This window comes from Sus scrofa, chromosome 1, assembly GCF_000003025.6.
Source record: "Sus scrofa isolate TJ Tabasco breed Duroc chromosome 1, Sscrofa11.1, whole genome shotgun sequence".
NCBI lineage: Eukaryota > Metazoa > Chordata > Mammalia > Artiodactyla > Suidae > Sus > Sus scrofa.
In genome coordinates, this window is record NC_010443.5 from 1,200,743 (window position 1) to 1,214,811 (window position 14,069).

General features: G+C 60.5%; 1 protein-coding gene across 3 annotated transcripts in view; it reads right to left on the minus strand.

Annotated features, from left to right (window-relative positions):
* Positions 1-14,069, minus strand: part of SMOC2 (SPARC related modular calcium binding 2) — a 139,577-nt gene that overhangs the window by 7,580 nt on the left and 117,928 nt on the right. For all 3 annotated transcript variants that reach the window (XM_021085691.1, XM_021085700.1, XM_021085688.1), the window contains exons 10-11: positions 3,826-3,925; positions 2,752-3,026 (exon numbers count right to left, since the gene is read on the minus strand). In XM_021085691.1, coding sequence (XP_020941350.1) covers positions 2,752-3,026; positions 3,826-3,925 — 375 coding nt within the window. The remainder of the gene's footprint in view (positions 1-2,751; positions 3,027-3,825; positions 3,926-14,069) is intronic.

Here is a 14,069-nt window from a genome sequence, read left to right on the forward strand (position 1 = left end):
AAGGGGAAGCTCCCAGAGGCCTGAAGCAGTGGTGTCCCTGTGCTTGTCACCGCGTGGGAACATCCCTCCCTCCCGCTGGCTGCTCCATCACTCACGGCACCTCCCCCGGCCCGCGGGCTCGGAACTCCCTCCCGAGCGCGGGCAGCAGCCTGCTCGGCCCTGAGCCTTGACCACGCGGGGTCGGGGCCCTTCTCCTCCTTCCCACTAACTGGGAAACGATTCATCGCGGATGCTCCACGCTGTGCTTGAGCGAACACATAACTTCATCCTGAGGACAGAGTAACTCCTGGACAGATCAGGACACTCCGCCACCCGCAGAAGCAGACGTCCTGCAGGAGGCCGCAGAGTGGCACCGGCACTGGGCCTCCTGCTGCAGCCCAGAACCCACCCGGGAGCACGGTGGGCCCCCGCGGAGCTCAGCACAGGCTACACGGCTCCGGCTGGTGTCAAAAGCACACACAGGCTCGGGGGCTGACCCTCCTGGAAAGGACCCGGCCAGAGTCCCTGAGCCACGCGGGGGAGGGCGAGCGCCGACTGCTCTGCGGAAGCGAAGGTCGGGGCGGGTGGCGGCGTCTGCAGGCGACAGTCGTTTCTCTGGTGCTCAGGGACGACCGCGAAAGCTTCGCGGCTCCGGGGCCACCTCCTCGACAGGCGAACCCGCCAAGGCCTTGGCCACCGCCTCCCCTCGTCAAGCCTGCCGTTTACTGCCTTCGCCGGCATCTGAGAAACGCGTAGATGGGACTGTGCCCCCGGCGAGGGGTGTCCTGCATGACCTCAAGCCCGAGGCTGACGGCGGGCTCCCAGGGCTCACGGAGAGCAGGGTCCTTGCAGACGACCGACCGGCCTGGGCCGCCCTGAAAGGGGTGACGATGACAAGACAAAGAGCGGCTTCCACACCCTGCAGCGCCTGCACACGACTTGCTCAATAAAACCACAAGACTGGACTCTTTCTGGAACCCCAGACTGGCCTCCACCACGAGGAAGGGCCCCCGTGGCGGGTGCAGGGTGACACAGCACCAATCCAGCAGGGGCTGAACTGAGGCGCTGAGTGAAAGTCCCCCGCCCCCCCACCAGGACTCAGCAGGGCCCCAGTGGAGGGGCCCTCGTCCCCCAGCCTCCAGCCGTCCGGCCCCAGCTCCTCCTTGGCTCCCTTGGCCCCCGAGGGGCCGGCCTGCCAGGATCTCTGCCTGCACCTGCCGTGGGTCACACATCTCCCGGGACCCACAGGAGAAAAGCACGGGACAAGTGAGGGCGGCCGTCCAGGCCCACGTATCCCCTGAGGCCAGCAGGAGGTGACCCTGAGCCCCCACAAAGGAGAGCGGGGGCCACTGCCTGGAAAGCTGGTGTCCCAGGCCAGCCTCACTGGAGGGAGAGGCGCCGGCAGATGGTACAGCCGGGGACTGTGGCTGCTCGGACTGTGCCCTTGGGCAGCTGGCCAGGGCGGGCCCGCTATGTGCCCGGGGGGTGGGGGGCAGGCTTTGCCACCCCCATGGTGCTCGTGGGTTTCTCGTCTGCAAGTAAGAATGAGGATAACCTCGCCCCCGGCCTGGCTGGGAGGCAAAGGATCGTGGGGACCATAAGGCAGGATGGGACAGGGTCGGGGGCCCCGAGGGGCTGGTCCGGAGACGCCGTTCCTGGGTGCGGACGCGCTGGCCCCAGCCCCCGGCCCCGACCCCTGCTCCAGTGGAAGGCCAGCCCCTCCCCCTGCTACAGACCCCAGCAGCGCAGCCACCGCTGCCCACGTCTCCCCGAGGAGGGGCTTCTGTGACTGACCCCCATCAGGGGCGGCAAGGGCCCCCCAAGCGAGCGGGGGTGGGACCCGTGCTCTCCTAGGAAGGGCCATCGTCGCCCAATGAGGTACAAAGTGGGCGGCTGTGTGTTTCTGTCACTGTCACCAGGCCAGACATCAGGGGAGCGCGGAGCACCGTGAGCGTCAGAGACCCTGAAAATAAACTGAACTCCTTCAGGATGGACTCACACGGAGCCAGTAGCGAGAGCCCCTCAGTTACCCAGACCGAGCCGGGGCCGGGTCGGCTGAATGACTAACGTGACAAGTGCTGGGGACACAGAAGCTCATGCAGCAGAGGTGGCCGCTGCCTCCCCAAAGCCCTAGTCCAGGCCGGGGGCCGGGGCCCCGCGTCCCAGCAGAGCTGCACATGCAGAGAGACCCAAAGGCCAGCCAGTGGTGTTCCAGAATCTACCCTCCAACTTGCCCTGGTTTTCAAATGTGCTGCCAGTTTGCTAACAGAGTATGAGACTCATAAAACAGCAGCGAGGGGAGAGGCCTCTGCAAACTCCACCCAGCCCCCACCGGGTCCGAGGCGGGAGCCCCAGCGGTGGCCGGCCCGAGGCTCAGCCGGGCCCGCGCCCGCGGAGGGGGTCTGGGGCCCGTGAAGACACATACTCCGCTGAGACGACACACTTTCCACCACGGAAGCGGCTGGTTTGCAAACAGGGATTACTGAGCTGCCACACCCGGGCCCGAGTGTCTGCATCTCAGCGCCGGAAGCAACCCCTGGGGAGGCAGCCCCCGGACGGGACAGGAAGCCTCGTCCTCAGACACCGCTCGCTCCTGCCTTTCCTCCCGGCCGCCCTCTGACGGACGGTCTCTGCCAGCGTCTCTAGGACAGGGGACCGGGACACGCGGTAGCTCCCCCCCCTTGGACAGCAGGGACAATCTGCTCTGGAGGGCCAGCCCGCGGCCTCGAGGGCAGACACGCGCACGTGCGAAGCGAGGGGCGAGGCTCTTACTGTGCCGCTTCCGCGAGTCGGCTCTGCCCTCCTCCTTGGTGGCGCCCAGGCAGCCCGTCAGCTCCTGGATGGAGAGGGACTTGTCGTCGTTCACGTCGCAGTACTCCACGAACCTCTTCACGCACTTCTTGGGCTTGGACTTCTTCCGCAGGAATCTCTTGAAGGGCTTGATCTCCTTTTTGCCGACGTCCCCGCTGGAGTTTTTGTCCAGCAGCTTGAAGTACCAGTGCACCACCCGCTCCTCCAGCGTGTGGCTGGGGTCGGGTTCCGAGAGCCTGGAAGACACACAGGGGTCAGGCGCCCGGCGCCCGGCTGCCTCTCCCGCCCCGTCGGTGGGTCAGGGTCCCCAGGCCCCGCCTTCCCAGCCCAGCGGGAGGCTGCTGGCTGCCCTCTTGGTCCAGAGGCCCCAGCCTCACGACTTTAAAGAAAAAATAACTTAGAAAAAGAGCTCTGGCAAAATGTGTTCAAGCTGGCTTCAGAATTGCTGATGGCACAGTGAACTTGGGACGCCGTTCAAGCCTGGGGCGGGGACGCCTGGGGGATTCAGTCACGGTCTCTCTAGAAGCCAAGCTCCGAGCCTCAGACCCAGGCGCTCGAGCAGGGTCCCCGAGCTTCAGGAATCAGATTCTGAGCGGAGTGAATGGCGTGATCAGCCCTGAACGGCAGACGTGAAAGTGGCTGAGGAGCAAAGCTTTATGTGTTACAGATATTTCACTCTAAAGAAATCTGAGCATTTCAAATCGCACCTTTGTAAGTATTTAAAATGCAGGCAATGGCTCTAAAACGCAACTGCAAAGTGGGAAGCTCTCGGGACCAGGGCCCCTCTCCTCCCCTCCCACCGCTGCCATCTCCACCACCTGAGGGAACCTGGGAAGATCTCAAGGCCCCGTGCCATGAGGGGGCATCCTCACCAGGTTGGTGGCATCTCCTTCCGAGCCAGCAAGGGACCTCGTGTCAGGGGGGGACCCTCTCCTCCAGGCCCTGCCGGGTCCGCTAAGCTGACCAGGCTGGCCTCTGCCTTGCAGCCTCCCCACCGGCCCTGGACCCAGGGCCTCGTCCCGGCTCCCTGCGCACCTGCCCGGGGAGGAGGGGTCGGAGACGGCGTGGACCATGTCCGTGGACAGCGCGTCCAACACACTCGTCAGAAACTCATTCTTTTTGGCACCGGGACAACCTGAAAAAAAGAAAGTCGAGACGTCTTTTCCTATTTCCCAGAACTCACAGAGGACACGGGCTCCGGAGAGGAAGGCCGGCTCAGGGTCGAGTCCGCTGCCACCTGAACACGTGCAAGCGTGTTGCCGTACATACGTGTTGATTTGAACCCACAGCCACTGGAAGTGACAACCTCTAAGACGCAGTCAACCACCACATCAGACCAAGAGACTCACGCATTGTCATCTCATTGGTCCCCAAAGCTGCCACCCAGGAGGCAGCCACACGTGGGGCCCCTGAGGCCAAGAAGCACCCAGGCTCGCGGGGCTGGAGACGGGCAGGGCGCAGAGCTGGCAGCGGGGCCTGGGAGGGGTTCTGCCAGTGAGTTGACACGAAGCTAACAGTACACTCTGCCCACGAGATGCCACTTCATCATCCTCGTAGGAGGCTCGGAACTACCCCCTGCACCCGATGCGTTCAGGCGACAAGGTGGAGCCAGGCAGCGGGCCAGTCCTCCCTGGACTCTGAGAAGTGGGGGAATCTCGCCGTGTGGACAAGGACCAGCGCTGACGTCGCTGGCCTCTGGCTCGCCTGCTCCTCCTTCTGATGCCTGAGCTTCTGTCACTCTTAGGCACAGGCTCGCTGCCTGTCGCAGGCATCTGTTTACACGGCTTCCCCCTCCTTAGATGCACACAGCAGAAAACACCTGCGGATCCCTAAGCAGCGAGGGGGGGGTGATGGAAGTTGAGGGGGGATCAAGGGCTGTGTTATCCCCCCACCCCTTTGAATATAACTGAAAAAGTGAGAACGGTCTACGCGGACAACCCCCAGACCTTTGGGAGAACGTGACTTTTCACGAACAAAATACTGACCTCATTAAGTATCGCCTGGGAGGAAACGCAAGATCTGGGATGGGTGGACCCAGGGGACCTCCCGCGGCCCCGCCCACGCCAGCCCCGAGGCCGGGCAGCACCTTTGTCCCAGGGAGCAGCTCGCCCCGGCACAAAGAGGAACAGAGAACAGCAAGCAGGTGCCTGGCGCCAGGCCCAGGGAGCACTGCCTGGCGGGGACGCGGTCGGGGCACAGCGGCCCGGTGCCCGCGGAAGCTGCCCCTGCGGAGTCCCACACCCCTGTCGGCATCAGGAGGCCCAGGGAGGGATGGGGAGGTGCTGAGTCAGGAAAAGGCTGGGCCGACTCAACTCCGCTCAGGCCCGAAGCGCCGAGAGGAGGGTTACCCTGGCATGTGGCGAGCTGTGACTTCGGGGGGGCGAGGCCCACGTTATTTCCTGCAGGTGATTTAGTCATATCGCCCCACCCCTGGTGAGGTTAAAACAACACAAGATGTTCAATTAGAAAATGATATGCATCCATCAGGAAACACAAGACTAACAGCATCTAAAAGCTTTAGGACACGTCAATGCAAAAATCGGTGAACGTAAAGTTTAATCTACGTCTCAAACAAGAAATACCAAATCCATCCTGCTATGATATTTGTTATTGCGGCAAAAATGACAGACTGAAATGCACAGATCTTTCTGCCAAGGATTGTGCTTCACAGCGCAGGGGCCCTTCAGTCCAGAAACAAGGAATGCTTTTCGTGGTTATTTGCAAAGACCCTGAACTCCATCCGAGTCAAGAGAAGAAAGGCTGAGGGGCAGAGAGAGAGCCGCCTCGGGTCCCCACCCTGTGCTCTGTGGGCGCAGCACTCTGGATGGAACCACACGTGAAGTCACCTGCCGACGGAAACACTTGCTGGGACCCAGCACAGGTCTGGGAGCCACCCCAGGCTGGCAGGGTCAAGGTCCTTGCCTCGCTCGACTCTGCGTACCTTGAGCCTTGAGAAGTGAGGCCGCTAGAGGACCGTGACGAGACAGGAACAGCAGCGTCACCTACAAATACGCGTGACACGGCGTGGACGGCACAGCGTCCTCCGCGAAGCTCCCGGGAAAAGAGCCCCTGTGCCAGGGGCCGAGGACGGAGGGAGAGGCCCTCGGCCATGTCTTCTCTCTCCCTCAGCTCCCGAGGGCCGCTCGATTCAGCGGCCCTCGGAGGGCTCCTTGCGAGGCGAGCAAGAAAGTCCCAGGCGTGTTCATCCCGGTACCTCGTCTGTAAAACCGGGAGGAGACCACAGGGAAGAATAGATGCTCAGCCCAGGAAAGGCTTTGGCACTGACGAGAGGTGACAGGAGAACCAGGAAATCAGTGTTTTGTCACCACGTTGCAAGGGACCCACGGGGCTGCAGGGAAAAGGGACGCGCCCCCCAGGGCAGAGCGAGCCCTCCGTCTCCCTGCACTCTCTCCCTCCGGCCTCGGCGATGACCTTGGACATTGAGTGATGACCTTGGACAATGAGCACTGCCCGTGGACCAGGTCTCGTGTCCCCGCAGCCCCCACCAGTCTCAGCCAGTCCCCCGCCCAGGGACACCGAGCTCTTCCCCCCCAGGGACACCGAGCCCCAGGGGACCCTGGCCCCAACCCCCACGCTGCCTGCACCACCTCTGCCGCTGGAAGCTCCTGTACTTCGTGTGTCCTTGAAACCACAGCCACAGGCTCCGTGACACCAAGTCACTGTTTCTTTAGGGACAGTTCCACCCACAAGCTTGCCCCTGCTGCACACGGGGCAGAGCTCAGAGGCCTTGGGTGGGGGCCGGTGCGCAGCGCAGGGCCAGCCCCACAGCAGGACCTGCCGCGGCTTCCACGGAGACCCGACAGCCAATTCCGGGAGCGCAGACCTGACTCTCCTCAGAGCAGAAGCAGAACCACTGCAACAATGTATTTACAAATCCGTGGCAAAATAAAGCACCCAGCTTGGCTCGAGGATGCTTCGTTGATTTCATTTATCTTCAGACGCCAAGGAAAATCCTTGGCATCCTGTTAGATTTCTGTGCAAACAGCAAGGGTCTGGTCCTGGTCTGGTCCCCGGGAAGCCGGCCGCCCGTCCCAGACGCCCGTCCTCTCTGCCAGCTGCTTGTCAGCAATGAGCCCACAGGCTGCTGGGTCCCCAGACGCCAGGCGCCACTCGCCCCCAGGGAGCCTGGTTCGTGCGTGGTGCCTTCCTTGCAAATTATTTGACTTGTCCTTTAAAATGAATGTGTCCTGAACTGTCTATGAAGCGTGCTTGTTTTAAAAAACAAAAGTTATTTGTAGAGACGTCAGTGATTTCAGCAAACTGACTCAATCCAACTTTTTTTCCCTTTTCTTTCAGATACAGATGGCCATTTTCACAGCTGTGACCTCGACCACATCCCGAAACTCCCCTTTGTAACAAAGCCACTGTCCCCTTCCTTCCTGTCACCTGACACACTCGGGATCAACCCCAAAGGAAACCCAGGACCAGAAAAAGGCCAGTAGGAGGGTGGCGGTTTCCTTGTCCAATATCGAGATAAGCCACCAAAGGATGACAGTCCACAGCTTTGGACCCATGCTGGCCAACATGTGCACCTAACTGCGGTCTGAGCACTGCCAGCAGGTGAGAAACGTGGGGCACTGGGCAGGGAGGTCGGGGGTGGGGGGGGGTCCAACTGGCTGGCCAGGTGGCCTGATGGGGTGAAAACTGCCCAGAACAAAGACACGAATTAATCTAGCTTTAAAGCATTTAACAGCAAGTAGCTTAAAATCTTCATCTGGCTTTATTATTTCAAATGTATAGAAAATTAATATAGATGAGAAATCAAATGAAATGGAAAATAAAATAACACCTTCTTCTGACTTTTTCAAATTCTTCTGAGGGGCTGCCTCTGTGTGCGTGTTTGCACCTGCACAAATAGTCACTCTATGGTAAGTATATACTTCTCTATTTACAGTTTCAACTCCTCAGATCTGGAAGTCAAGCAATGGAGAACCAATTTCTCCAAATGCTGACCACATATGTGTCACACGTCTGTCAAAGAACTCAGGCCTGGCATCTTAGGACTCAGTGAAGAGGCGTCAGGAGGCAGGTGGATAGGGGAGTTAGGTATAAGGAGGAAGGATGCAGGGGGAAGCAGGAGGGGGCTGCAGGCGGGGATGCAGGAGGGGGCTGCAGGAGGGGATGCAGGAGGGGGATGCAAGAAGGGGGATGCAGGAGCGGGATGCAAGAGGAGATGCAGGAGGGGATTCAGGAGGGGATGCAGGAGGGGATGCAGGAGGAGATGCAGGAGCGGGATGCAGACATCCACTCTCCTTGGCCCATGGCTGAGCAGAAGCTTGGAAGAGCTGTATTTTTCTGGATTTGGTCAAAACTTTATTGGGAAAATTAGACATTCCCAAAGCCCTGTGTCGTGTCGTCAGTGAAAAGAAACAGAGAGAGAAACTAGGAAAGACTGAAACTTCTTGCAACATCTAATCCCTGAAGATCAAAGCGTTATGATAATAAAGCCAGAACAACTTTTCTCCCAAGGATTTTAAACACCCACGAAAGACCAGGCCTTCTCCCAAAGTTTGAAGCATTCGTCAGAGAAATTCCCAGGGAGGTCTAGTTTTACGCTACTTCCCCAGGGCGGGAAAACGTTTACCTGCAGAGTGTGGATCAGCAATGAGACCCACCCACAGCTTTCCACTTTCAAGGCTCGTGAGAAACGCTTCAGGTTACAACTGTTCCCCGGAATCCTGAGCCAAGGCGCTGTCAATTGTCTCTGCAGTGGAACAAACCCACTCTCGCCTGAAAACTGACACATCTTGAGGGTCCCTCTGGGTGAACCTGGGCACCAGGATTTTCCGCCCGTCCCTTGGAGTAAAATAGTCCAACTGCATACAAGCAGCCAAGCCATCTGTAACTTCTTTTTACCTTTTCCCTGAAAGTAGGCGCTGAACGCAGGAAGGCTGTGAGCGGGGCCCCCTCCCTGTGGGTACCAGGGCCTGCCCACCGCGGGCCCCGCCTGCAGGGAAAGCGGGTTTGTCTCCTGGTGCAGATGGGGGAGAGCCAGACATCAAACAAACCGTCCACGCGGCTGACCGTTTACGGAAACGGGCAGGGAAGCTGTGATCCTCACAGCGTGAAGCGCCGCGATCCCGGGGGACGAGACAGGAGGGGCGCAAGCTGCGCCGCTAAGTCAAGGGCACCTGGGACCCAGAAGGAGACGCGCCGAGAGGCTCCAGCCCGGGCACGCGTGTGGCCACGCGCCGGGCCGCGCGTGGCTGAGCGTGAGGTCCGCCTCCACCAACTCCCTCTGCGACCCCGCGACGCCACGCGGCGCAAACACAGCTCCTTCAAGTCCAAGTTCTCCTGTTAACACGGGGGCTCACTCACCGGCTTTCCTTACCCAGGCTCAACAAGCACGTCTCAGGCCGTGGGGTCCACCCGTCCCACCCGGAGCCCCGGGTTCACAGAGGGGGTCCCCGCACCTGGAGTTTGTGCAAACCTCTGTAACTGGTACCTCCTATCCCCACGGGGCAACCTGGGAGCCAGGTGGAAGGAAGGAAGAAAGGAAGGAAGCGAACAGGGAGGGAGGGAGGAGTAAACCGAGGCCCGGGGGCAAAGCCTGAGGCTCCCCGGGGCTGGGGCAGGGGCGGGCCCTGAATCACACCCAGCAGGTGGTTATCCGTTGAGAGTCTGCCAGGCCGAGGTCACCGTGCCGCAAACGGACCAGCGCCCTGTTCCTTCCTGGGATGGGCAGTGACGGCTGATCCTAACATCTCCCACTGATGCCCAGGCCCTGAAGGGCGGCGCGCCCCCTGGAAGAGGTGGGAGGAAAAGCGTGTGCAGAGGCCCTGGGTCCGGCAGGCCCGCTTCCCTGGGGGCCGCGAGGAAGCCCGGGAGCCTGGGGAGGAGCTGGACTTTATCTGGAGGGAAATCGCAGCCTAGGAAGATTCCGGGAGCCAAGCGATCACGTTCTCGGAGGGTCACAGACCCCGCCCTGGGCATCTCAGAGGGTCCGCAGGGCCCCAGGGAGCCCACGCTGAGGCCCAGAGATGCGAGAAGGCGGCGCAAAGGCAGCCGGGAGGCCGAGGGCACAGCGCCCCAGGAAAGGGCCACCGCGGGGGACGGGGCCTCTGGAAGCGGCCAGGGCAGGGGATGCTCTCAGCCCTCCCGGGCTTGGACTCAGCCCCGACGTTCTCGCCAAGTCTTCACACAGAGCCTTCCTGCCGTCCTAAGGCGCTCTTTCTCAGGAATCGTCATAGGTCCCCAAGGTTAATAAGTGCCTTTTCTTAAGTTTTACCTTTATATGCAGTTTATACGTTAACACGTTCACCAGAGCTCATGTTCACCAGAGCTCATGAGAAAAGTCTCCGTAGGCACGTTATTTGAGGACCTGCAGCTCAGGAAAGGCACCCCAACTGCACCTCATAAACCCCCTCGGCCCGGGGACCGCGGGTCCGGTGGAGAGAGGCCTGTTGGAACCTGGAGACCCCTGCGCCCGGGCTCGGCTCCTGGACCCTTTTTCCGAGGCCCTCATCCATCCCTGTTTTAGAGTCTACCTGCGAGACGATGAGTAAAACTCGCTCCCAACAAAGGCCCTGAAGAAAAAGCACCAAACCTGCCCATCTTAAGATTAAATACTGCACCACGACTCTTGCGTGTGAAGTCCAGTTTTTCTTTCCTCTTTTTTTGTCTTTTCTTAGGGCTACACTTGCAGCACATGGAGGTTCCCAGGGTAGGGGTCTAATCAGAGTTGTAGCCACTGGCCTACACCACAGCCACAGTAACCCCAGATCCTCAACCCACTGAGCCAGGCCAGGGATCAAACCTGTGTCCTCACGGATCCTAGTCAGCTTCGTTTCCACGGAGCCACAACGGGAACGCCTTGACTTCTCTGTATTTATATATTGTACATATTTATTTTTGTATTCTCAACATACTTCGCGTTATTCTAAACAAATAGGTTCACGGGCTTGTCGTCCTGCTTGAATCACTTAACATTTAATAACGCGGCAGTGAAATCAGAGTTTGATTTCTGCCAACGCCTAAAGGGAACGGGGAATTATTCCTATGGAGAAGGTGGGGGGGGGGCGGGAGAAGCCCCCTCTCGCCCATTGGGCGCCGGAGGGTCCCGGCTGTGATGGTCAGACGCTCGGCGCCCTTGGCTGGACCCCCGTCGCGGGCGTCACGGGAACAGCGCGTGCAGCGAAGCAGGGAACAGCTGCCGTGTTCGCTGCCAGTGTTCGTCTCAGACACTGCGCCTGGTCCCGAGTCTCCCTACGTCTCTCAAGGGCAGTATCGTGCCATCCAAACGCTCATGTCACAACGACTTACTGACCACACGTTTGGTGCAAAGCACGTCTTCATCTTCGAGGAGCTCTCGAACGTGCCGGTGACGAGAAAGGAGCTCGGCCATGGTGCCCGACGCCGCCTCTGTGGGGGCACGGATTCTCTGCGGGTCTCCCAAGCTGGCGACTGTCACAGTGCCAGTGGAAGGACAGGACGTGTCTGAGGACACGTGTCCACTGTTCTTTCTTTGTAGAGCCACATCTGCGGCACAGGGGTCGAACACCAGATCCGAGCCACGTCTGTGACCTACACCGCATCCTGAGGCGACGCCAGAACCTTAACCCACTGAGTGAGGGCAGGGATCAAACCCGCACGCTCATGGACACCAGTCAGGGCCTTACCCTGCTGGGCCGGGATGGGAACTCTGATGCGTCCCCTTTTAATGGGGTGTTTGGTCTGCATGTGTGGCTGCGTCAGGACCACAAGGACGGTTTCAAGGGTCCCTGACTCCCCGGCTGCAGGCTCCTCACTGTCGCCCAGAACAGCCGAACAGCCACGGTCGCTCGGAAGTCCTCCTTAGCAAAACTCGTCAGATGTTGCCCAGCTGCCCCTGAAAGGTACAGGCGGACCACCTTCCAGCCTCGGGAGGAGGAACGCGCCTCCTGAGCGTCTCCGAGAGGCTGGGCCACCTCCCCGCCCAGGGAGCCGTCCTCACTCCAGCACGAGGGGCAGGTCCGCCCAGCCCAGCAAAGGGACACGGAGCCACGAGGGGAGAGAACGTGTCTTCACCCAGAGATGAGGCTCCCAAGTCCGGAGGCGCCACTGCCACGCCGGTGACACTCGGCATCCCAACGTCCCCCAAAACCCGTGGCCACTGTGCCCAGCACCGTGTGTTTGTGTGAAACCTGAAGGAAAGCTGTGACCTGTGCTGTGTATGGAACCATTGCTTCCCGTATTTGTGCCTGTGCGTTTGAGGACTGACTGCCCAGCCTGCCACCAAGGGACCGCGCAGTGCAGGTGCATGTTCCTAGGAATGTTCCAGAAGACAACGGGCCACCTTCCTGTGGGAACTAAGCCACGGCCACCACTGCAGGTGCAGGTGCTAATTACCAAGGGCTCCAGGGTGACAAAAACAATCACAGGACGCCTCCCATTCCAGCCGGGCGGTAACAGCCAGCAGCACCACCCTCGGCACCCGCAGCCTTGGCCGCCGCACCTGCAGAGACCAGCGGGACTTTGGTGACATCTGCTGGACAAGGAACTGGCCGGGCACAGGGGACCTGGGAGGTGCGGGAAGGCCTCTGTTCCAGGAGCTCCATGGGACGACAATGCGGGGCACAGTGCCCTGCATGCCACAGCCCAGCGTCTGCCCGGCCGGACTTGGACGAAAGAGCCAGCGGCCTGAGACAGGGCCAAGCGCACAGCCGACAACCGGCGGGGACTGGGCTCGGCCCGGGTGTCAGACACAGGCTGGCAGCTTTCTTCCCTGTCCCCACGGGCTGTAATTTAAGGAACGCTTTTTCCTTCCCACAGAGAAACCTCTTTCCAGACTCCCGGCTCATCGGCTTTTCCTTTCGACGGTTTGCTCCACCACCGGCCTCGCTGGTGTCCTTCGGGAGGGATTCCAGAGAGCACACGGGCCTGACAACCATCCGACAGCCCGTCTGGTCTGAAAGCACAAACCTGTACACGCCCTCGCCTCCGTCCTAAAGAATGAGATACCCCTCGACGTGTGTGAGAGTCACGTTTCAGAGCACCCATGGCCTTGACGTGACCTCAAGTCAGTTACACGTCACAAACTCTTAAAATATCAACAGTGACCAGTTGTTGTCACGACCCTCCCATGAAGTTCAGGGCAGGGTGATGGGTGCTGCCTTCCAACTGCCCATCGGCGCGGGTGGCATGGCAGGTGCGGCCTGCGCTCTGGCCTTGGCCCCCGCTCTCCTCCCTCCCTCCCGGCCGGCCGGCCCCAGCACCCCCCACCGGGGAAGCGGCTGTGGGAATGGGGTGGAAACCCTCAGGGGAGCCAGGAGCCACGTAACAGCAGCAGCAACAAAACTGCGGGACGGTCCATGAGGATCTGGAGAGAACGGGAGGCCGGTGGGGCCAGTGCGCGACAGCCAGGCTCCAGGGCCACCTGGGGCTGGAGTTACCTGAATGCACGCAAACCCCACTTCCTCAGCGCCCCCCACACGGAACAAAGCAGAGGGAAGTGGTCCTGAGTCCGGGCAGCCCCCGCCCACGTTTCCAGGGGGCCCCCGGCACCCCAAAGAGCAGGGACCCGGACCGGCTCTGCAACCTCTGTCACCTCACGATTTGGGTGCATTTAAAACAGGACGGACAGAGGTGGAAGAGACCCCACCTTGGAGGAAATGCCCTCCCGAGCTGCCGCGTTAGTTAAGGGCCCGCAGACCCCGGGGTCAGGCAGGAATTAGGGACTGGAGCCACCTGGGCATTTGCTAGAAGGTCTCCACCTCGGAACAAAGCCCGATTTCAGTCAGTTCCCGATGCGAAGGTGAGGACTCACCTTCACCAGCAAACCCAGCAGGAAGCAGCGGCCACAGTGGGGCGTCTCTTCCTTCCCTGGGGTGGATGCACTTACATTCTCCGCAGAATTGGGGCAAATCACCGACGGCTGGTCTCGCAGAAGCAGGAGGGCCGGGCACATGCTGAAGCCCCTCAAGCAGCGTTTTGATTTCCTTTTCCTGCACCTGGCCCCGCCGCCGGAAGCCAAGACTGTGCACGCAGGTGACAACCTGCTGCGCACGACCAGACCCTGGGGCTGAATCTGAACAAGAGCTCTGGGCTGGAACGCCCGCCTCCGAGATGTCTCCAGGGCAGGGCGCCGAGCCCTGGGACCCAGGTCCGGCGGGTCCTGCTCAGACCTAGTGGGTGGAACACAGCACCCCGAGAGGAGTCCTCCCCTCTTCAAAAAGAGCTGGTTTCGTCCTCTTGTCACTTCTTGGCCTAAACTTGGAACTCTGCTCTTGGAGTCACGAGCAGCAACATCAATGACAAGCCAACCCTCCGGACTTGGAAGT